This window comes from Mustela putorius, unplaced genomic scaffold, assembly GCF_011764305.1.
Source record: "Mustela putorius furo isolate JIRA1106 unplaced genomic scaffold, ASM1176430v1.1 tig00000578_pilon_pilon_pilon, whole genome shotgun sequence".
Taxonomy (NCBI): Eukaryota; Metazoa; Chordata; class Mammalia; order Carnivora; family Mustelidae; genus Mustela; species Mustela putorius.
The window spans coordinates 2,650,289-2,672,620 of record NW_025421422.1 but is presented as its reverse complement, the minus strand read 5'-3'; the positions used below and the strand labels follow the sequence as shown (position 1 = coordinate 2,672,620).

At 43.4% G+C, this 22,332-nt stretch overlaps 1 protein-coding gene across 7 annotated transcripts in view; it reads left to right on the top strand.

The window, feature by feature from the left end:
- TTC28 (tetratricopeptide repeat domain 28) overlaps nt 1-22,332 on the top strand; it is a 641,796-nt gene that overhangs the window by 534,095 nt on the left and 85,369 nt on the right. For all 7 annotated transcript variants that reach the window (XM_045081529.1, XM_045081528.1, XM_013063444.2 and 4 more), the window contains 3 exons: nt 463-592; nt 2,751-2,969; nt 4,912-5,077. In XM_045081529.1, coding sequence (XP_044937464.1) covers nt 463-592; nt 2,751-2,969; nt 4,912-5,077 — 515 coding nt within the window. The remainder of the gene's footprint in view (nt 1-462; nt 593-2,750; nt 2,970-4,911; nt 5,078-22,332) is intronic.

Here is a 22,332-nt window from a genome sequence, read left to right as displayed (position 1 = left end):
CTGCCTGCTCCTCCTCCCTCCCCCCATCCCAGCCTTGTATCCAGCCTGTCTGCTCTGTACCTGCTCTCACTCTGGCCCTGGGGCTGAGTGAGGCCGGGGTACTAAATTATGGTTGCTTGAGGGCAAAAGGAGAGGCTTTGTTTGTTTTAATCAAAATCAGCCCTTGATTGGATTCATAGCTGATTTTTTTTTTTTTCTTGCAACTTTCAGACTAGAAGTCCATAAGCTCTGTCTTTTAGATGGCCTGGTCTAATTGAGCACATAAACAACCATCATTTCCTGGGTGTGATCTGATATGATGCCTCTTCCAGTCTACAGGAACCTACCTGGAAATGAAGATCCATCCTTTCAAACCTCTTAAAAAAGTGTTTCTAGATTGGAGCACCAAGTTGGGTACAGAAGTTGTCTCTGGCCATAGTGGTTTCTGGGGGAATGAATGACATTCTTTGTCCCTACTTGCAGCTCTATAGGGCATCAGCGTTATTTGAGACAATCCGACATGAGGCGCAGCTGAGCACGGACTACAAACTCTCCCTCTTTGACCTGCAGACTTCGTCCTACCAGGCCTTGCAGCGGGTGCTCGTCAGCCTGGGTGAGAGCGGCCGGGGTTCCCACTTCTTGGGAGTGAGCCTGCCTGTCTGTGTCATTCCAGGGCTGCTGGGGCAAAATCTGACTCATGACGTCAGGCCATGAAGCTACAACTGCAGTCCAGTCACCGAACATGTGTCCGTTTAGTCAGCAAATATTTATAGAGCACCTACCAAGTGCCATGTGCTAGTCCTGGGAATGAAAGGCCAGAAGGCCCGGTCCCTGGCCTCCAGAAGCAGTCAGCCTGGTGAAAGACAGACGTCAGGGAGTCCTGTACGGTGTGACGGGTGCTTAGGGTAAAAGAAACTCAGGTGCTGTAAAAACAAAGCATATTGGCAGACAGACCCAGGAGCTGGAGAAAGTGTCCTGGGGCTAGAGAGGCTTGAGCTCCTCTCCCTCAGCTTCCCTCCCACCACTCACACCTGTAGGATGCCTGGCCTCTTCCCTGTTTCCTCTGCCACATAAGTCTTTCGTTTGCTGCTCTGTGAGTGTTTTTACTCTCTGGGTCTGCCCTCCGGGCCGTGACCTAGTCAGTGATCATTCTCCCAGGCCTGTGTGCTGGCTTGTACTGGGGCAGCATGCATTTCCCTCACTGGGGCCTCCGCTGTCCATCATCCTCTTTTAGCTGCCCTGTCTTCAGCCTCTTCTCAGGCCTGTCCAGCTCTGCTGGCCATTTCCCCCAACCCAGACCATGGATGGAAGAGGTATTTACCAGAACTAACAATGTCTTTGAAGTTGGATGTTGAGGCCTTGTCAGTAAGACCCTGTCCTTTGCTGTGTGTATCTGAATGCCCAGGCCTCCCCTTGAAAAATGTATCTATTAAATATGCTCATTGCCTGAGATTACAGTTTATTATCTATTATAATCACAGTGTTAAGTCTGCCTAACACTTTGGGGCCGGTTTTCCAACGTGCACAGAAATCATCCCTGCTGATCCAGTTAATAACTTAATAGGGTAAAGAAGACATTTGCATACACACATGTAAATCCCCCTTTCTACTGATACTGGAACTGCAGGAAGCTAGGCATCCTTGAAGTGCTGTCGGAGTGCGGCATCTGGTCTCCTGCCTCTGCCTGTTCTCTCTTTGGACCCTAGTTTGGGCAAATCTTCCCTCTCTCTATTTATGATGCAAGCAAATCCTCTGCATTATATTTCTTCTAAACACTCTGAACAATCCTCACTTGAAAGTATGTTGCCTTATACATTGTTGGTGCCCTCATGTGTGTGCATTTAGCTTTTAAACTAGATAACAGACTAGTCTCTTAGGGAAAGGGATCAGGAATTGGACTGAAAGACTGAAGAAAAGCTTTGAAAGAGAAAAGCAATTTCAAAGAACTAGAGACTTCAGAGGTTTAAACCCTTTGCCCGTGGGGACCGGAAGAGAAGAGAAACAAATGTGTGGGAGCCTAGAATGGAATGAGGTCTCAGCCCTAACAATAATATCACCTGTTATATATGTGATACTTTGAATAACCCATTCAGGCATCTCACATGCAGCACCTTGGTCAATCTTTACAATAGCCCTTTTGAGATGGAGGGGGCAACTGTTAGGACCCTCCTTTTGAGCCAGGGTTGAGAGGGAATAGGACACATTCAGCAGAGGGACTGGCAGGTATGAAGACACAGAGGTATCATGTGGGGGGATATGCTAGTGGGGCTGGACAGTGTGATGCCTAGAGGGGCTGCATCGAAGAGAAATAGAAAAATGGTCAGGAACCAGGTCCTGTAGGTTTATCTGCCAAGGCCAAGTCAGAATCAAAGTTGAGCAGGAACGTGAGAGGGTAAACAGCATGCAAAGCATTAGGTCTAAATAGCTAAAGTGAATGGGGTCAGACTCCAGGACGCCAAAGAGCAACTCAGGTTGTGGATTAGAGAGCAGGCAGAGCTGAGGACCATCCTCTGAACAAAGTTGGCTCTCTTGGGGTATGACTGTCGACAGGGGAAAGCCTAATGGCTTGGGCAGGGGTGGTCTGAAAACGTGGAGTTTTAGAAGAGTGGCGCTGTACCTATCATCTGAGGCAGGGGGTTGGATGTGAACGGAGACTGTGCCCCACAGAGGAGTGCAGTGAGGTTTCCACCCAGGATCTCTGTACCTGATGGCCCTTTGTGGATAAACACACTCCCCCAGGGACTCCTCACCATGTGGCTTTTGTATCCTAGGCCATCATGATGAAGCCCTCGCTGTGGCAGAAAGAGGACGGACACGGGCATTTGCCGATCTTCTGGTAGAACGACAAACAGGACAACAGGACTCCGACCCCTACTCCCCAGTCACTATTGATCAGATCTTAGAGATGGTTAATGGCCAGAGGGGACTAGTACTTTACTATTCCCTGGCCGCAGGCTACTTGTATAGCTGGCTGCTTGCTCCTGGGGCAGGTAAGATCTCTTTCTATGGGAACTGGGCAATTAAGACACTAGACTGAGAAAGTCTAATGACTAGAGGTAGAAGAGGCACATTACCATAGATCAGACTAAGGAGCTGATGTCGGCTTTCAGCAAAACCTCAGCCACGGCCGATAATCTGTGGTAGGGCATTCAATTAATAAGACAGCCCAGCTTTCTCATTTCCCCAAGAAATCGCTGCTCCTCACTGGTGAATGTGGAAGCATTCATCAAGGAACACGAAGAGCAGAGGATTAATTTCACCAGCAGCCCTATTTTTAGGCAGCTGTTGTTCATTAGCTAATAAAGCGATGACTGGAAGTCCTAACGAGTTCTTTCTAGATATGATTTAATAATTGTGACCCTTTTTCAGGGTGAAGTTAGACTGAAATGATCCCGGCAGCTCTTATCACCATATATAAACAAAGTCTCAGGCTTGAAATTTCCAAGTTTAGCAGAACCCATTTTAACCAGTTCTGTTGTAAATCTGTTTCCGAAGTAAAAATCCTCTTTGATTAAATCGGCATTAAATGTTCAGGCTGTAACTGTTTCACTAAATACAGAACCACTAATTAGCTGTTAGGGCCATATTTTTTGCATAATAAAATGCTGATGGCTTTACCGTGTTGGAGACACACCAGATCCAATTAGAGTTTATTGACTGGGGAAGTGGATCTTATAATTGGGAATCTTGAAGAATGGGCTTCTTGAATATCTGTAAGCCAATTTCAGAAAGTTCAACTGCCAGGGAGAATTGACAAGATTTTCTTGATTGTGTTTCTGTCCCTTTGATTTAAAAAAAAAAAAAAGATGCTGGCTGGATGACAACTCTCTGATGCCTCTTGGGTTCTGAGCACTCGTGCCTGGAGTTTCAGTACCTTGGCATAATTTTTTAATAATCTTTCCCCCTTAATTCCATGTTTTTTATGGGATTTCCATAAAGAACATTCTTACCTCTGACCTTTTTATGCTGAGGTTTTAGTTGTGATGTTCGTGGTGACTTGGGGAGTGTCAGCTGCAGTGGAATGAGTCCCTGTGTATGCCCCGCCCCCCAGAGGGGCACTGATGCCTGGGAGGACATGGCTGGTGATAGAGGTATCAAGCTCTTTCTCTCTGTCATTGTTATGTTTTGGGGACATGATTTGACAGGTGGTATGTCCAAATCCCTGTAATAATGAGCCATGTATAATGAGGCTCCCATTGTTTCTCTTTCCCGTCCTCTTTGCTCTTAATGAGACTCTGAAGCTTTCACTGGGGCTCTAATCCAATCAGAGAGGAGCAGCGTTTTCCAGGGCTGACACACCTCATTACCATTTGAGAATATGTCCTATGTTTATTGCCAGAAAACCACTATGGATTGCTTCAGTTTCATGCAGCCACAATTTTTTGCTCCTTTAATCCATTAATGATGGTTGACCAGTTAGTCTTATTTAAAAATGGTTTAAAATATTTTTATCTGGCCTTTATATGACGATGCATTTATTTCAACTAGCTTTTGTGAAATAAAAGGTCTTTGAGTAACACAGTTTCCACTTGGCTAGTTATATTTCTGTTCAGAATTTCAGTTTCTGGGGAGAATATACCTTGGCATGCTCGTGCACCATTCAGGAAAGAAAACTTTCCCTAGTTGATGCTTCTGAGAAGTATCTGTTTGGAAATACATATGAAGTAGTCGTCATCCCATAAGCTTCTGAATATAGTGTCAAGAGCAGAAGCCTTTTCTTAAATTCCCTGATTTCAAGCACCAAATCTCTTGACAAAAGCTGTAGAAATGGGTACTGACCAAATTCTGGAAAGCCCTCACAAGACCTTGATTTCAGAATCTCTTCACACTGTTTGGATGGCATGCTTGCCCAAGAGGGCTACCCCCTGCCTCCAGCCCTCCCTCGCGTAACCCTGGCCTTGCATGATGTTGGCTGTGCCTGTCTGGTTTCAGGAATTCTGAAGTTTCACGAGCACTACCTGGGTGATAACGCAGCGGAAAACTCCAGCGACTTCCAGGCCAGCAGCAGCACGGCTCTTCCAACAGCCACCAGCTCCGTCCTCGAGCAGCACATCGCCAGTGTACGAGAGGCCCTGGGAGTAGAGTCTTACTACTCGAGGCAAGTAGTACTCCGATCCCAGTCCCATCTTCAGACACGACCTCAGGGTGTTGGGTTTTTTCTCTCTTTCTTTTGTAAACATCCTGTTTGAGCTAAATGGAAGAAATCGATGGAATTCACACTTCGAGCGAAGTCTGTTCACAGTTGCTACAGGAGAGACAACTATGTGTCTCTGGAGGGCAGATCCCTTTGTGGCTGTCTTATTCTTTTTGGTAATTTCCTCTCAGATAGGGAAAGGTCTCCTCGGAGATGCGTGTTTTCTAAGGAGGGTTTGTTTGTAGGATGTTTAAACCTCCACATGACTTTGAATTTAACATACCAGCTAATTAAAACTGAGGTGATTTTGGGGTTATAAACCGATTAATAATGAGTTTGTTTGTACTACAGCTGAACACCTGTTTGAGAGAGTAATTTAACACTAGTGACAGGACCTCTGCGTTGTGGGGCTGAGGTGAAGGAAGTTGAACTCCCAGCATCGAGAATAGAGAAGGGAAGTGCTTTTTGCAAAGATCGTCAAAGATATATGCTTATGAAAATATTTTATCATGATTGACTATTTTACATACAGAACATAATTTTCACAAGCATCCTGCTGCTGGGGAAAATGGAAAGAAGAGGGGGCCATCCTGGGTGACAGTCAGATTTTCAGGTATCTCAGGCCTCCATCCTAAGTGTCAAGAAGGTTTGCAGGTCAGAGAATCTTGTGTTAGCTGGTGTCAGGTCTCAGGGACATCTGCTGGTCTCTTGAGTGATTCATTTGCAGTCATGGAAATCCCAAGACATCACCATAATTCTTTGGAAAGGCTTATCCCAGATTCCAGTGTGTGTGTTGGACAGTGCCAGCAGCTGGGTTGGTCTTTGGGTGCTTATGAAGTTGGGGAAAGTTCTTAGATGACTTGGATAATGTAATGTCAAGAGAGAAGGTGCTATTCGGTCTTCTAGCCGAACTCCTTTATTTAACAGAAGCCAGCGTGGAATAAGATTGCTGACAGCCAAGTTCGTGTCAGAGCTGGGATCACAACAATAGAGATCTCACCCAGACTCCCAGGCCACTGCTTGTTCTGTTTTTAATTATCAAAATTAATATCATATTTGTGAAAATAGCCAAAGCATGTAAAAATGTCATCTCCAGCTTCTGTGTGTATGAAGTATGAGCAGGCTTCAGCCACATGCACACATCGTTGTCCTATTTCTTCTATGACTGCAGTGTATCCTGGGGCATCCCTTCCCTTAACCTTGAGTCGCGGTGTGCTGATTACAGAAGCTTGATGGTGTGGTAGCCCCAAGAACTTGGAAGTATAGCTATTCTCTGAAATGAAATTATACATGACCATAAACTCGGTTAGGCCAGGAGAGAACAAAGCTGCTTCAGCAACAGAATGGCACTGCAGCCAGTCCAATTCCATTGTAACCTGACCAGAGTTGTTGCGTATCCAACCAAAGTGAGTGTTAATGGGGCGCCTGGGTGGCTCGTTGATTGGGCCTCTGCCTTTGGCTCAGGGTCCTGGGATTGAGCCCTGCGTTGGGCTCCCTGGTCAGCAGGGAGCCGCTTCTCCCTCCCCCTCTGTTGCTCCCCCTCTCTTTCTTTCTCTCTCTACAGTCAAGTAAATAAATATTTTTAAAAATTAAAATAAAATAAAACAATGACAAAGTGAGTGTTAAAAGGATGGTTGGCCAGCAGTAGAAACACAAAATGAGGGAAAGAGAGGAGGGCAGATTTGGCAGTGCCCATTTCTGACACTGTCAAAGGGAAAGAGGAGCTTGGTTAAGGGACTTGAACTCCGATTGGAAGGCTGTTCCCACAGTAGACCTGCAGCCTTTGTGCTCTCTTATCCTTCCCCACTTCCTTTCCACAAATATTATAATGCCTGCTGTGTACTATATGTACTAGAGATCAGGAGTAAGGTGGTGAGTAAGACAGACATGGCTTCTATTCCCAGGGACCTGAAAGATCAGAAACAACAGAGTATAAGAAACCTTTTAATTAAAATTGCCATAGTGCTTAAAGGAAAATGCAGGGTAGATAAAAGGTGTAAGTGGGGGTGGGAAACCGATCTGGGGGAGCTGGGGAAGCTTCCTTGGGGAGGGGCTATTTGAGCTGAGCTCCAAAGGATGAGGAGAAATAGAGGAGATGAAGGCCACCTCAGGCAATTGCACAGAGGCCTTCAGTAACCGTGGCAGAGAAGACCTCTCAGGTCATCCCCTTGCCTTCCCATATTCAGGACTTCTGATTATCATTTGATTTCTCCTACAGGTGTACTTGCAAGTAGAGAATGTGCATAAGAACCTGGCGTTGTGATCTGTACAACTCTGCTTGGCCAATGAACATGGGCTCTCAAGAGGCAAAACCTTTTAGAGCACATTAATATGCGATTTTTAGATTTCTCTGAGATGAGATCATGAAGGGACACAAGTATGCAATGCCTCTCATTTGAAACTTCTGCACGTGCTGAGGGGTTTCTGCATGCTGCCTCTGTTATGGCACGCTGGTGACCACACCTGGGTCTTCTCCGTCCATACTAACCCTGATAGGGCTCAGCCTGCAGGAAAATAGGGATTTTACTTGATCCCAATTTTTATGGATCTAGATTAAGATTCACCATAAGAAGGAAGGGGAGGGGCGCCTGAGTGGCTCAGTTGGTTGGTAACTGTCTTCAGCTCAGGTCATGATCCTGGAGTCCCAGGATCGAGTCCTGCATCAGGCTCCCGGCTCGGCAGGAGTCTGCATCTCCCTCTGACCTTCCTCTTCTCATGCGTGCTCTCTCTCTCTCTCTCTCTCATTCTCTCCTTCTCAAATAAATAAATAAATAAAATATTTAAAAAAAAAAAAAAGAAGGAGGAAGGGGACTACCCTTTGAGTCTTCCCAGTGCCTGCCCCCACCCCCACTGTGTATAACTCCAAACACTTATGCCTCCACAGTTCTTTTGTATGAAACTAGAGGTTGAGTAATTTTGCTTCCAGGTGAATTTTGAATTGAAAAAATGGTTTTTGGGTTATAGTTCAACTCTTCATCAATGGTAGGGAGAGAAGAGAGACTGTAACTTGCTTAATCTTCCACATTAATCTTTTCCTTTCTGCTCTCTACAGAAAGCTGACAAGTTAGGATGAGTCCTTAGGGATCTGTCTCTAGGATGTTGGGTAGCTTGATGCTTAGCGTGACTTTGTCGGGCTGCCGTTGGTAGCTTCGATGTCCAGTTGAGACTGCCAGAAATGAGGTCTTTTCTGCTGTTTTAGACTAGTCTTATTAGAAATTTATTCTCATTTTGTGAGCTTAAACTGAAAATTGAACGCTTCAGTGGCATGGTTTGAATTTACTAGAATAGAGTTTGGTGAGACTCTGGTTTCTGCCTCACAGTTTCATGAAAATGTCAAAGATAAATTATTTTTCATCTACAAAATTTTTAGATATTTTTAAAGCCATAATGCTTAATAATAGTAAAGATGTGGTGAATGAGCAGTTTTATACAGTAGGGATATAAGTTGGTCTAGCTTTTCTAAAAATAGCTTTTTCAGCAGATTCAAAAATCTTTAAATCTTTGGCCATTAACTCCCAAATTCTCATTTTGGAAATGGAGTAAAGACGTATTCATAGGAATATTTATAATAAGTCCATTACAGAAAATTGATTGATTGATTTTTTTGTGTGGGGGGAGGGTGGGACAGGGGAGAGGGAGAGTGAGAATCTTAAGCAGTTTCCAGGCTCAGCATGGAGCTGGTTGCGGCATTTGAACTCACGACCCTGAGATCATGTCCTGAGCTGAGATCAAGAGTTGGACACTTAACCGACTGACTCACTCAGGTGCCCCATTATAGAAAATTCTAAAAGTCTAAATGTCCACAATAATTGAATGTAAAATTATTTTATATCTATCCAATATGATATCACATTGTAATTAAAATTATGTATAACAGAGACTCTTTAGTCACATAGCTGAATGTTTATGGCAAAATATTAAGTGAAAACAGTAGAATATAGAATTATTATATATAGTGTAATTTCAGTTTTGTAATCTATACAAAATATGGATGTGAAAAGTAAGAAAAAAAGTCCTTAGGAGGAAATCGGCTATAGTGTTAGTGGTAATTATAGGTGGATGGTGGAATTATGGATGGCTGGCATTTTATTCTTTATGTGATTCCTTATTTTCATTTTTTTTCACAATGAACATATATTACTTTTTATATGAGAAATAAAGCCATGAATAAACAACTCTGTTATTCAAAGGGGGGAAAAAAAGAAATCAGTTTACAGAAAATAAAATCCAAGTTTTGGATCTTGACACCATGATCTAGCTCTAGGAAGTCATTCTGGGTTTACTTTCCATCTTGTCTCTTGGTGAACACCATGTTCTGGCTACCTTGCCTTCTTCTCTTTTCTCTAAATATACCCTGTGCTGCTTTCTCAGGCATCTCTAACCTCTAAGTCTGTAGGTGCAGCTCTCCAGCAAACATCTCTGCATGGGAATCTTCCAGGAATCTCTAGTCTAAAATATCTAAATCCCAATTCTTGAGTTTCCCCATTTCCCTCCTCAGTCAGTCATTGTAATATACACCACATTAACAGAATGAAGAACAAAAACCACATGATGATATCAACAGATGCAGAAAAGTCATTTGAAAAATTTAACACTCTTGGGACGCCTGGGTGGCTCAGTTGGTTGGACGACTGCCTTCAGCTCAGGTCATGATCCCGGAGTCCCGGGATCGAGTCCCACATCGGGCTCCCAGCTGCATGGGGAGTCTGCTTCTCCCTCTGACCTTCTCCTCGCTCATGCTCTCTCTCACTGTCTCTCTCTCTCAAATAAATAAATAAAATCTTTAAAAAAAAAATTTAACACTCTTTCATGATATTAAAAAAAAAAAAAAAAAGAACCCAACAAGCTAGGAAAATAAGGAAATTACCTCAACATACTAAAGGCCTTTATGAAAAGCTTGCAACTAAAATCATACTCATTGGTAAAAACTGAAAGTTTTCCCTCCAAGATAAGGAAAAAAGCAAGGGTACTTTCTCTTGTCACTTCTATTCATGGTACTGGAACTTCTAACCATATCAATTAAACAAGAAATAGAAATAAAAGTCCTCCAAATTGCAAAAGAAAAAGTAAAATTAGGTCTGTTCACAGGTGACATTATATGTAGAAAACCCTAAAGATAACACCAAAAACCCTGTTGGAACTAATAAATAGATTTAGCAGAGTTGTAGGATACAAAATCAATACTCAAAATGCAGTTGCATATCTATATACTAACAATGAGTAATTGTTAGAAGGAAATTAAGAAAACAAACCCAATTATAATAGCATCAAAAAGAATGAAATACTTAGGAATAAATTTAACTCAGGAGGCGAAAGACTTGTATACTAAAAACTGTAAAATATTGCTCAAGGAAATTAAAGAAGACCAATAAATGGAAAGACATCCCATGTTCATGGATTGGAAGAACTAATATTTTAAAATGTCCATTACTACCCAAAGCAATCTGTAGATTCATTGTAATCCCTGTCAAAAAAAAAATTTTTTTTAAAGATTTTGTTTATTTAACAGAGAGAGATCACAAGTAGGCAGAGAGGCAGGAGAGAGGAAGGGAAGCAGGCTCCCCGCCGAGCAGAGAGCCCTATGCGGGACTCGATCCCAGGACTCTGAGATCACGACCCGGGCCAAAGGCAGCGGCTTAACCCACTGAGCCAACCAGGCGCCCCATCCCTGTCAAAATTTTGATGGTATTTTTTATAAAAATAGAAAAAAAATCCTAAATTCATATGGAATCTCAAAGGACCCAAAAAAGCTGAAACAATTTTGAAGAGTCAAAACAAAGCCAAAGGCCACACACTTCCTGATTTCAAAACATCACAATGCTATAGTCATAAAAACAGTGAGGTACGGGCATAAAGACAGAGACACACAGGTTAATGGAATAAAGTAGCCCAGAAATAAAGCCTGCTATATAGGTCAAATGATCTTTGACAGGAGGGCCAAGGCTACATATTGGGGGGAAAGGATAGTCTCTTCAACAAATGTTGTTGGGAAAACTGGATATCCACATGCAAAAGAATGAAGTTGGACCCTTGTCTTATATCATATATAAAAGTTAACTCGAATTAAAAACCTAGAACATAAGATCTGAAAATATAAAACTCCTTGGAAAAGCTTCATGACATTGGATTTGGCAACAGTTTCCTGAATATGACACCAGAAGCCCAAGTAACAAAAGCAAAATTACACAAGTGGGAGTACATGACATTTAGACTTCTGCAAGGCAAGGGAAATAGTCAACAGAGTAAAAAAATCAGCTTATAGAATAGGAGAAAATATTTTCAAACCATAGATTTGGTAAGGGGCTACTGTTTAGAATATGTAAAGAACTACTACAACCTAACAACAACAGCAATAGCAAAAACAATCTGATTTGAAAATGGGCAAAGAATAGACAGTCTCCAGGGAAGATAGACAGTCGGTCAACAAGCACCTAAGAGGATGCTCAACATCACTGATCATCAGGAATATGCAAATCAAAACCACCTTGGTATGGATGGATATCCCCTCACACACATGAAGATGGCCACTATCAAAAAATAGGAAATAATGAGTGTTGGCAAAGATGTGGAACAGTCAGAACCCTTGTGTTCTGTTGGTGGGAATGTAAAATGCTTTGGCCAATATGAAAAACAGTATGGAGGTATGTTTTTTACCACAAGTAAAACAAAGGTATAAAAAGTACATTTGAGGGGCGCCTGGGTGGCTCAGTGGGTTAAAGCCTCTGCCTTCGGCTCAGGTCATGATCCCAGGGTCCTGGGATAGAGCCCCACGTCTGGTTTTCTGCTCAGTGGGGGGCCTGCTTCCTCCTCTCTCTCTGCCTGCCTTTCTGCCTACTTGTGATCTCTGTCAAATAAATAAATAAAATCTTTAAAAAAAAAAGTATATTTGAATCCACCCACTCTGTCTCCACCACCACAGGCACAGTACGGGTCCTCATCATCTGTAGCCTGAACTACTGTTGCCACCTCCTCTCATAGCCTTCCAGATGCTTTCACGCAGAGCGACCTTTCACAGATGTATTTGGGACTATGCTTCCTTGTTCTCCCCAACACCAGGCACCCCAGACTCATCACAAAGCATCCCCCCCTCAAAGCTTCTGAATGTTTTTTAAATTTCACACTCCTTATGGCAGCCTGTAACCCCAGCTGATCTCGCCTCTGTCTGGCCATTGAATGACACCTCTGGTCCTTCAGCTTGACATATCCCTGTGTGGTCCCCCAGCCTCCTTTCACCACCAGGGCTATTCCAAGGGCTGTCCCACCTTAGGGTTTAGCGTGTGCCCTTCCTTCTATGAAGTTCTGCCCACTGCCGTTGGTATGGCGGGTTCCATCTCCTCCTTCAAACTCCTGCTTCCCTGCTAACTCCTCAGAAAGGCCTTTCTGAAGCTTGGTTTCATTCACTTCTGCATACCCAGTGCCTGGGGCGGTCCTGCAACATAGTCCATGCTGAATAAATGTTTAAATGGGCAACTGATTGACTCTCTGAATGCATTAAGTCCCTCTCCCTGCTGTCCAGAATTGCCCTACTTTTCCTACAGATATTCTAATCACCTGTGAGAGCCCTGTTCAAATCTCAAGAGACCACCCAGAGACCCTAAGTCCGAATGAGGTTTTTGCTCCCCCTCTGAGGTGCCTAATAATAGCTCTCACTCCATTCTTTCTTATTTCATAATCACCTGACTTGTGTGTTTTCCCAGGCAGGGGGCGATACCATGGGAAGCAGGTGCTATGTCCTCTCTGAATGCTCACCACTAACACAGTGCTGGCCCGTAGTGAGATGTCCATAAATTTGAATTTCAGTCACCAGAAGATGTGCTGTGAGCACACTCTCTGTTCATGCTGGGCCGATTTACTGCCTCTTTTCCTAGTGGATGTGAAATACACTGTGCCCCTAGAAATTGAGTCTCTGTGCCTTGGGGAACACCTTCATTCAATTACCCACAGCCTGGCTGTGGTGTCCTTGTTATAATGCAGACTGCTTTTGCTTTCCTTAATGGTATCTTGCTGCTGAAAGGAAGTGCAGTGGTACAAAGGAGTTTCTGAAAATGGATTTAAAATAAAAGAACTGCTTTTATTAAGTGTTTAATAAGAACTTCCAGTCCCTTCCTTCCTCCCAGATCAAAAGAGGCATAGATTGAAACCACTGTATAGAACATGAACCTCCCATAAGGGAGACGTTATGAATTTCAAAACACATCTTCAGTTCTTAATTCTGGTATTTGGCCAGAGTCTTGCTGTTTCCTGGGCACCCGGGACAGTGCAGTGACACTGGTGACACTGAGCTGACCAGTGAGAATATTAGTAGGTCTGGAAGGAGTGCTCCCAAGAGATTTTAGATAAGTTGCAAGCATAGGCTGCCCTTATAATAGGGGAAATATTCCTTCATTGTAGTGAATATTAAACCTTGATAAGTTACAGCTGTTATTTTCGTTTCTTTCGATGCTTTTCTATATTTCTAATTTTTTTTACAGCAGGTTATTTTTATAATCCAGTGCGTTTCCTTATTTCATGGATTAATCTAGGTTGTACCAATTTGTGAATACTGATGCCTTTCTGTTAGCTCTAGACTGATCACAAGTGGTAGCTGTTAAATCTGACAGTGCCAAGTGCTGGAGGAGATGTGGGTCCATAAGATGCCTCATATGGGCTGGTGCGAGAGTAAATGGGCACAACCACATCAGAAGACAGGTTAATATTACCTTCTAAAGCTGAACATTTATTTAGCGTTTGACCCAGATCTATGCAAGCATACTGTCCGAGAAAGGCTCTTGTACATGAGCGAGGATTTTCAGAATTGCACTGTAAACAATAGCAAAATGCTGGAAGCCCACATGACATTGTAAGAGAGTGGATGAGTAATAGACCCAAAATGGAATCTTAAGCCACAGACGAGCCACTGGAAACCCAAAGATATGGCCAAATCTTAAAAATATAACCAGTGAATAAAAGCAAATCCTCAAATATTACCTATGGCATGAATCCTTTTAATAGATTTAAAACAACTAAAATAAAAATATGCTTTTAGAAATATAGCTAGATGCAATAAAATTTGTATAGAAAGGACAGGCAGGGGACGATGGCTATGGGATTTGGGATGGGACTTTCCTCGGGATGGGGAAGCAAAGGATGGGCTCCATGGGAGGTACACAAACAATAAGATGTGTTATTCTCTGGCTTTTGTTTTGGGTAGTGGTTTTGTGAGTGCTCATTAAATTATTAAAAAATTACTAAGTAAATCAATGAAAGCAGGCCATGCATGGATCAATGATGAAAGTGTGTCAGGAATAGAAGATTATGATTAATCCAATCCCAGAGAGATTCCCCCCACCCCCAAAAAAGAAAAAAAGCAGAATTTCTTAAACAAATTACAAAAGCAGGATTGCCTAGTACGTATTTAATCCATGTAAATAAATGGACAGTTGATAAATTGCTTTATTTGTATCTGTTCTTTTAAGCAAGTACCCAAGCACTGTCATTGTCATATTGTTTATTTTTTTTAAAGATTTTATTTATTCATTTGACAGAGATCACAAGTAAGTAGAGAGGCAGGCAGAGAGAGCGAGAGAAGGAGGAAGCAGGCTCCCTGCAGAGCAGAGAGCCCGATGTGGGGCTCGATCCCAGGACCCTGGGATCATGACCTGAGCCAAAGGCAGAGGCTTTAACCCACTGAGCCACCCAGGTGCCCCCATATTGTTTATTTTAAGTTACAGTTTATTTTAAGTTACAGGCTTATTTTAAGTTACAGTTAGTATTTGAAAGTTTAAAATTATCTTTATAATATTTTCTAATTGTAGCTTTGTGCTAATCAAGACTGATCCCCCCATCAATCCAAACTAGTAAGTTTTTATTTTAAAAATCAAATTTTTTTTCTTACCCCAAATCATTTTCAGAATTATGTGGAATAAAAGTAGATATAATAATTTGGGAGCATTTATTTTGTTTCTTAAAACAAAGAGTTTCCCATTTCATTCTAAATTAGGGTAGGTTAAAAAAAAAAATTAGGGTAGGTTACCATTTTGAAAATATTTTATGCGATGTAGTCAGTCTGTGCCAGAGCTAGTTCTGAGCCTGGAGATACATGCATGAATAATAGCTGGAATTCTTGGCCTTGCAGTAGCTCACAGTGTGAAACATGCAACAAATGTATAAATTATTAATCTACCACATGCAAAATGTTATGATAAAGGTCTAAACAAAGAAGGCTCCACCTCCTTGCTCTGCCTCCTTGGAGTTAAGGCAGTTGGTTCAAGAGGCCTCCACAGAAGTGACATTTAAGCTGGACCCCAGAGAGTGAAGGGAGAAAAGTCAAGTGAGCAGAGGAATTCCTCCCCAGGCAAGGGTGTAGAGGAAGGAAGGGCCCGTGACCTCCAGATAATGAATGATGGGCACAAGAGGAGGTCCATCTTTCCTCTGCTGTAGAATTGTCCTCTGTGTCATAACCACTCAGTGCAGCCTCCTGGGGTTCACCTCGTTCTTGCAAGATCTGAAGGTGAGCCCCCTTTCTGATGGGGTGGGTTTGCCTGTCTGGGTCTCATGCCCTGTCTTCTTGGGACATGGCTGGGTCCAAAAGGCAGGCTTTATCTATGAGGTGACTCACTCAGGCTCGGCTATCCATGTTTGAGAAGATGATGCCAGATTAGGGATTACATCACTGAAGAGACACAGCTGCAGAAATGAATGGAACGCACTGGAGACTCTGGTCTTATGCCCTGATTCCCAGATTTAGATTCCTTCCAAAAGGATGAGTACAGAATAAATTCAGAAAGTTGCATTCAGTAAGCTTCTTAGGGTATCAGCGGCTTAGCAAGAAGGATAAGTGGAGTTGGTCTTCTTGTCTGACCTCTGAAGTAGCTAAATTGAATCCCCTTTTATAGGTCTCATGAGCTTTTTAAAAAGCAGAATTCTTGAAATTGCTGGGTTTCCCCTTATACATGGGAGGGCTAATCTGGTGAATGGTAGAATCCGCCTAAAGACAAAAAGCAAACAGCAGTGATGTGGGGTAAAGTGTTCTATGCCTGTTGTTCGGTCTGTCTGGTGCCTGGAACTATGAACGGCTTGACTTTCCCTGGGTTTCACTGACATTTCTGTTCCCAGGCCCCAGAGCACTAGCTTGTTTGGTAGATGCCATGAAAACCTGGCAGGGGCACTATTAAACAACATTTCTCAGACATTTCTTTAACTCTTGTCTCCGATCCTTAGTTCCTGGTCCCAAAGCTTGGGATAGCATCCCTGCTAGAAGAAGGGCTTGGTTGGGGGGAAGGGGCAGGGCAAATCTCTTGACCAATCCAGACCTTCAGCTCTTCTCCCTCAGTGTCACGTCAGCTGTTGGCGGGCTGTTGCCATGACCAATTTCGTAAAAATTCTTTGAACTAATCAAATTTCAATATCCCTGACTTTGTATACCCTGCCCTTTGCCCCGGTGAAATTCCCTGGCCTGTTCTTTCTGATTGATTCTGTGCAGCTTTATCTAACAATCGATATTTAAGACATTTAATATGTAGCTCTTGACTTATCTTGCTTTGGGAAAATGACCCCAGTATAGCCACCAAGTTCCTCTCGGAACCGGCTAAAATAGGTATTGCTTTTCATCCCATTTGTCCTTTTATGATTTGAGCACGGTGGTTAAGGAGGCCCTGGAGGGGTGCCGTCCTTAAAAGAGCACGTTTCATGGTGTCAGACGCCCAGCTCACGCTGTATGAGTCAGGTTTTCCTCCAGTAGGGTCATGAACACCTCAAGATTTCAGAGACTTGTAACCACAGACATGTATTTCTTGCTTTGGGGCTGCAGATTAGCTGGAGTGGTTCTGCTTAGGCTCCCTGGTGGCCTTAGGTCCCTGTGTCTCATCTTTCTGTGACCAGTGGTGACCAGACAAGACTCTCACAGCAGAAATCAGGATTGCAAAGGACCAAGAAAAACAGACACTTTGAAAGCCCTGCTCGCCTCTGGTCCACTGATGTTCTGTTGGCTAAAGCAAGTCCCACATCAAGCCGAACATCAGCAAGGCAGGGAATATCTGTCTCCTGTGGAGTGAATACAAGCCTAACAGTAACACGGCCTCCCTCTGCCCCTCACCCATGGAGGCCTGGAGAGAGAGAAGGATGATCCTTGCTCAGGCCTCATGTGTCTCTTCCCTTCAGTGTCTGATGGGTGACCATATTTCTGCTTGTATCTTTCTCCCCTCAATGTAGCACTCACCCAGCCGGGCAAGACTTCCCACGCACCCCTTCCTCTCCTGTGGCTTCCCATCTTCCTCTCACTTACCCTTGGCTACTTTATTTTCCCTTGGAAACATAATCTTCCTCGAGGACAAGTATCTACATCGCTGGCCCCATGTCTCCCTCGGTTTTGAGACTTGACCATCCCCCTGGAATTCACCTCTAGGTCAATAAATGCACGATCAGACTCTTGCTCAGGCACCTGCCCAGTCTGGCACACCGTGACTCCCAATTTTCCCCACTTATTTTAAAGCCTCCATCTTTCCCCCACAAGTTCTTTAGTGTTGAGGCCTTTAAATCGTTAGTCCTTAAATTTCCCTTTCCTATATTGCTGTTCATGTAACCAGTCACTGAACTCTGTGTGATCCTGCTCGTCTGCCCTCTTCTTCTCCCCTCCTCTGGGCCAGCTCTGAACCACAGCGTGCCCTCATGACCAGCCTAGCCTTCCTGCCCCCTCGTCCTCCCTTCAGTGCTTCTGTCCTCTGCTGCCTGAGGACTTTTCTCAAAGCTCTGCTATCATCCAAGCGTTTCCACCTCCATTGCAGCCTACAGAGAACGGTGGTGGCTGAGGAGTGCCCGCCGACAAAGCTGGTGCTTAGGCTCCGTTGTCCTCTATGGCCTATTCCCCTCCCAGGGTCAGCTCTCTGTTCAAATACGGGCATTTCTTCCCCCGGCCACCTCCATACCACGCATGTCCCTATGAGTGTGCATTTGCTTTCTGCTTCTGCCAGTGTGGGTTCTTTCCTTTACCCCTGGGGTTCTTTCCCCCCTGGGGCATTGCTTTTCCTGAAGGCAGGAAGGGCTTACACAGGTGGGGAGAAGCCAAAATGCAGAGACAAAGTAGAGGGTGCTGCTGTGGAGCTGACCCCCCCCACCCCCAGGCCTTGCTTCTTTTTCCACCTCCCTTCCAGGATTTAGAAAAGTCTGGGCACACAGTGCATAGAACTCTGATGTATCCTTGTTGGTTAACTGGAATTAAATTGTATAAATTAACTCAGTCCCAACAAGAAGTGTCCCTGAATGCCATGCAGTCGTGTCTTATCTGTACATTACTAGCCCTTGGCAGTGCCTAGCCCTTAAGAGGTACTCATGCCTCCATGAGTATTCATTGAATAAGGGGGGTTGGAAGAGGAAAAGACCGAACTGCGGGAGTCACCTCCAAACTTGGCCACACACGGTCATTAGAGCATCTTTGAGTGTATGGGCAGCCTGTCATCATCAGTGTAGCAAAGCATGACCCAAGCGATCCCATGTGTCTGAGTCACTGCTCTAGCCTTTTCTTCCCACTCCCACCCCTGTGCAGTCCCATGAAGGCAGGGCATCATCGAGGACACTCAGAGAGGTGTACTTCTCCAGATCTTGTAGACCTTGAACTAACATCCACATTACAAATTTGACCCCATAGGCCAGCCCATGAAACTCTTCTGATTCACAGTAACGCATTAAACTCATTATGTCTTCAAAAGTAATGAGATGCTCTTTCTTGCCTTTTGATAGACTTATGCTAATGCAGTGAGGAGTCAGTGCTAATAAGCTGGGAGAGGCAGAATTGATTTAAGGATCTGTCACTTCCAAAAACATACTGTCTGATGGCGACAAAGTTATCATCATAAACTTGTCTTTTTCTTTATTCTTGTGCATGCTGCTCATCTCACTGCTAATTAGAAACATCGGGAGAGAACACTTCATTTTTCTGGCAGCTCTCACCAAAGCTTTCTGCTTTTAAGAAGGACTGAGTACCTTCCTATCGCAGGATGTGGCTCCTATCTGAGTGACATTCATCCCTCGCTCCTGCCTCAACATGCGGGCCACCCACAGGTGTGATGCTGATGGGGGGGGCGGGCTTCAGTTCACTTTCTGTGTCCTCACCTTTAGTGTCACTGGTGGATCAAGCCACAGTAGACGCTTCCACCTAAAGCCAGAAGCTGGATGGACCTATCCTGTCCATGAAAGGAGATAGCCATGGGATAACTTTCAGATCTTCTGTAAGTTCAAGTACACAGCTATTAATTAGACCTGATGAGGTTGAAACTGTATGTGTTCACATACTGATTATCACCCCAAGGTTGGAGACAGCCATTCTTGGGAAGATCAAATAGCAAGACCGAGGGATACATGACATTGATTTCCTTTCCTGCAGCCATCCACGGCAAACCCTCTCTTCCTCTGGACTTCTTCATGAGGTTTTCGCTGCCACAGTCCTGTCGATGATTTAGGAAATCTCTTTAGGGTTGTTGTCAAGTCTGGGTAGTCCTACTGCTATGGATTTCACTGTTTCCTTCTTGGCTGCCCCTAATCACAGTATTACTTACTGCATGAGGTTCATTTTTTCGTGTCTTTTCCTCCCTACTGGACTCGAGAGCCATTGAGGGTGGGGTTGGGTCTGCCCACTATCAGGGCAGTACCTGGAATGTCACTGGCGCTCAGGGAAATTAGTCATTGAATGACTAAATGAGATGGGTCCACCTTTCCTTTTTTGCATATAAACATGGTCTCTTCCTAATTACATGAAAGCTCAAGCTGGGAACATCTCTGATCAATGCTAGAATTGGTCTGGCTGTGTATGAGAAAAGCCATTTCCAAAGAAGGATACAGAAGGAGCAAACAATGCTAACAGCAAAGTGAAAAGAAGAGGAACAAGAAGAGTGTGTGTTTGCACAAACTTTCTTTCAATCAAGTATAAACTATCATTTTATTGTATTTTTCTTCTTCTCTGCTTCCTCCTACTTTAGCTCAGTATTGAGTTTTAAGCCTCAGATATAAAAACTCAGCATAGTTTATACTGGGTAAGGGCTTTGGATTACAGCACTTTTGAATGTTGGAAATGGCTAAATTTAAAAGAGGTAGAGAATTATAGTTGGCAGAAAGTTACAAGGAGGAAAAAAGCTATTTGTCTAACTTGTCTTTGAAAATGAATCAAACAGGCAAGAGAGTCCAGATTCTGTACAATATGAGTCATTTCGGTTTCCCATCACAGATAGGATTTTTCAGTGAATGGATACAACTTTGATTTCGTCTTACACTCTTAAATAATATTAATAAATCAAGGTGCAGAACATGCGTTGGTGGGTACTCTGTAATGCCAAGTGAGTGCTTGTGTTTTAATTCTGACTTCCTATCAGGACCTCTCAGATTGCCAAGAAGGGAAAGGGCCTCTGTTGGCCATTTTCCATGTGTCAGACACAGGTGTGCAAACTCATAGATGTTTTTATTATCCTCTGAGTCTGTGCTTGTGGTCCCTGTTATACCTATCAGGAAGCTGAAACTCAGAGCCTTTTAATGAATTGTCAAGGGTTCTCACAGCTAGTTAAATGCTGGAAACAGAATTCAAGGGTGGGCTTTAGAAAGGGCTTCTCAAAAACAAAGAGTGCCAACATGCCTCCTGGGGCTCTAGAATTACATCTTCAAATGATTTTGTTTGAGGATGAGAAAAAGACCTACAGAAAATGTCTCATTCACTCCTTTACAGACTTTGACTGTCCCTTGGGAGATTTTGGTAGACTTTTTGCCTACCTTCTGGAAACCTCCATTGAGTCTCCCATACTGGGTATCGTCCAATCTCACTGGCCTTAGCAATAGATGGAAGCAAGAAAAAATGTGGAAAAATAAACAAGATGGAAAAATAGAAAAAGATTCTGTCACAGTGCAGTTGAATACATCATTTAAATCATCTTACTACAGTGAATTTGAGAGCAATGAGAGTGGTTTCTCATTGAGAAATAAAAGTCCTTTGACTTGAAGAATATTTTTAAAAAATAAATCGTTCATTACCCTAGGTATTTCTTGAAAGGAAAATCATCCATATCAAGACATATCATGAAAGAAATAATTCAACAGTCCTTGAGAAGTTACGTATTTTCTACTCAAACATTAAAGTAATCGTTTAATCTTACATACAATTCCCTGAACTCTCCCTAAATAATTGCCTTGGTGATTTTAGCTCAACCTTGAAACAGACTTGGATCTGTTGTATATTTGACTTTATTTGAAAGAGAAAAGCAAGTTTAAAGAACTAGAAACTTCAGAGGTTTAAGCCCTTTGCCCGTGGGGACCAGCAGAAAGGAGGGAAGCAAACGTGTGGGAGCACAGGATGGAGTGAGGTATCAGGTCGAACAATAACCATGCCACCTGTTATGTACATGGTACTTTATAGAACATCTATCTACCAGGCATCCTCGCATTTAGTGCCTCAGTTTACCTTTCCAGTAGCCATTGGTGATAGGTAGGGAGGCTCTTGGGACACCTCCTTTTGGGAGAAGGACACTGAACCTCAAAGACTGACTTGTCCATGGTCACACAGCTAAAGAATAAAGTCAGAACTTGAACCCAGGCCTCCAGCCTCTGGTCTTCTGCTCTTTCCATCAAGCCATTTATCTCTCTCAAGAGGCAAGTATTTATTGTGGATAAGCTCTCGCTAGATTTGCCAAGGCTCGTGCAAAATTTTTGACTGCAGTGGAGCTTTTCCTATGTTTGAGACGTGTGAATGTTGCCTGAGGTTCATAACAGTATTTATAGCAATGGAATTTGAGCTGGGGTAATGAAGTTCTGAATTGTTCTCTGCGTAACACTAAGCTTTAAGAGGAGCTCAGTTTAAGTCAATGGCATATGAGTAAACTGGTCTACTTGGACATAGCTTGGGCATGTGGGTTCCAAGATAAATCTGCAGCTGCTTAAATAAAAGTGGAAGAAGAAGAAAAAAACAGAAAAGAAGAAGTAAATAAGGTGTCACTTAGTGTGATGCAACTCTGGTTGCAGAACAGCTGTGAAGTGTTTGGAATGAAGATAGTGTGGACAGTTTTAGAAGCCGTTTTCCAAGTAAGTTAGCCTGGTGTCCAAATTTGAAATCTTCTATCCATTTTGTCAATAAGCAGCTGTTTGCTGAGTATCCCCATAATGTCAGTCACTGTGCTGGGCCCCAAGGATTCAGAAACAAGGCTCATTTCCTGTCCTTGTGGAGCTCACAGACCAGCAGGTTTGTGGGTGTTATGAATAGAGACATCCAG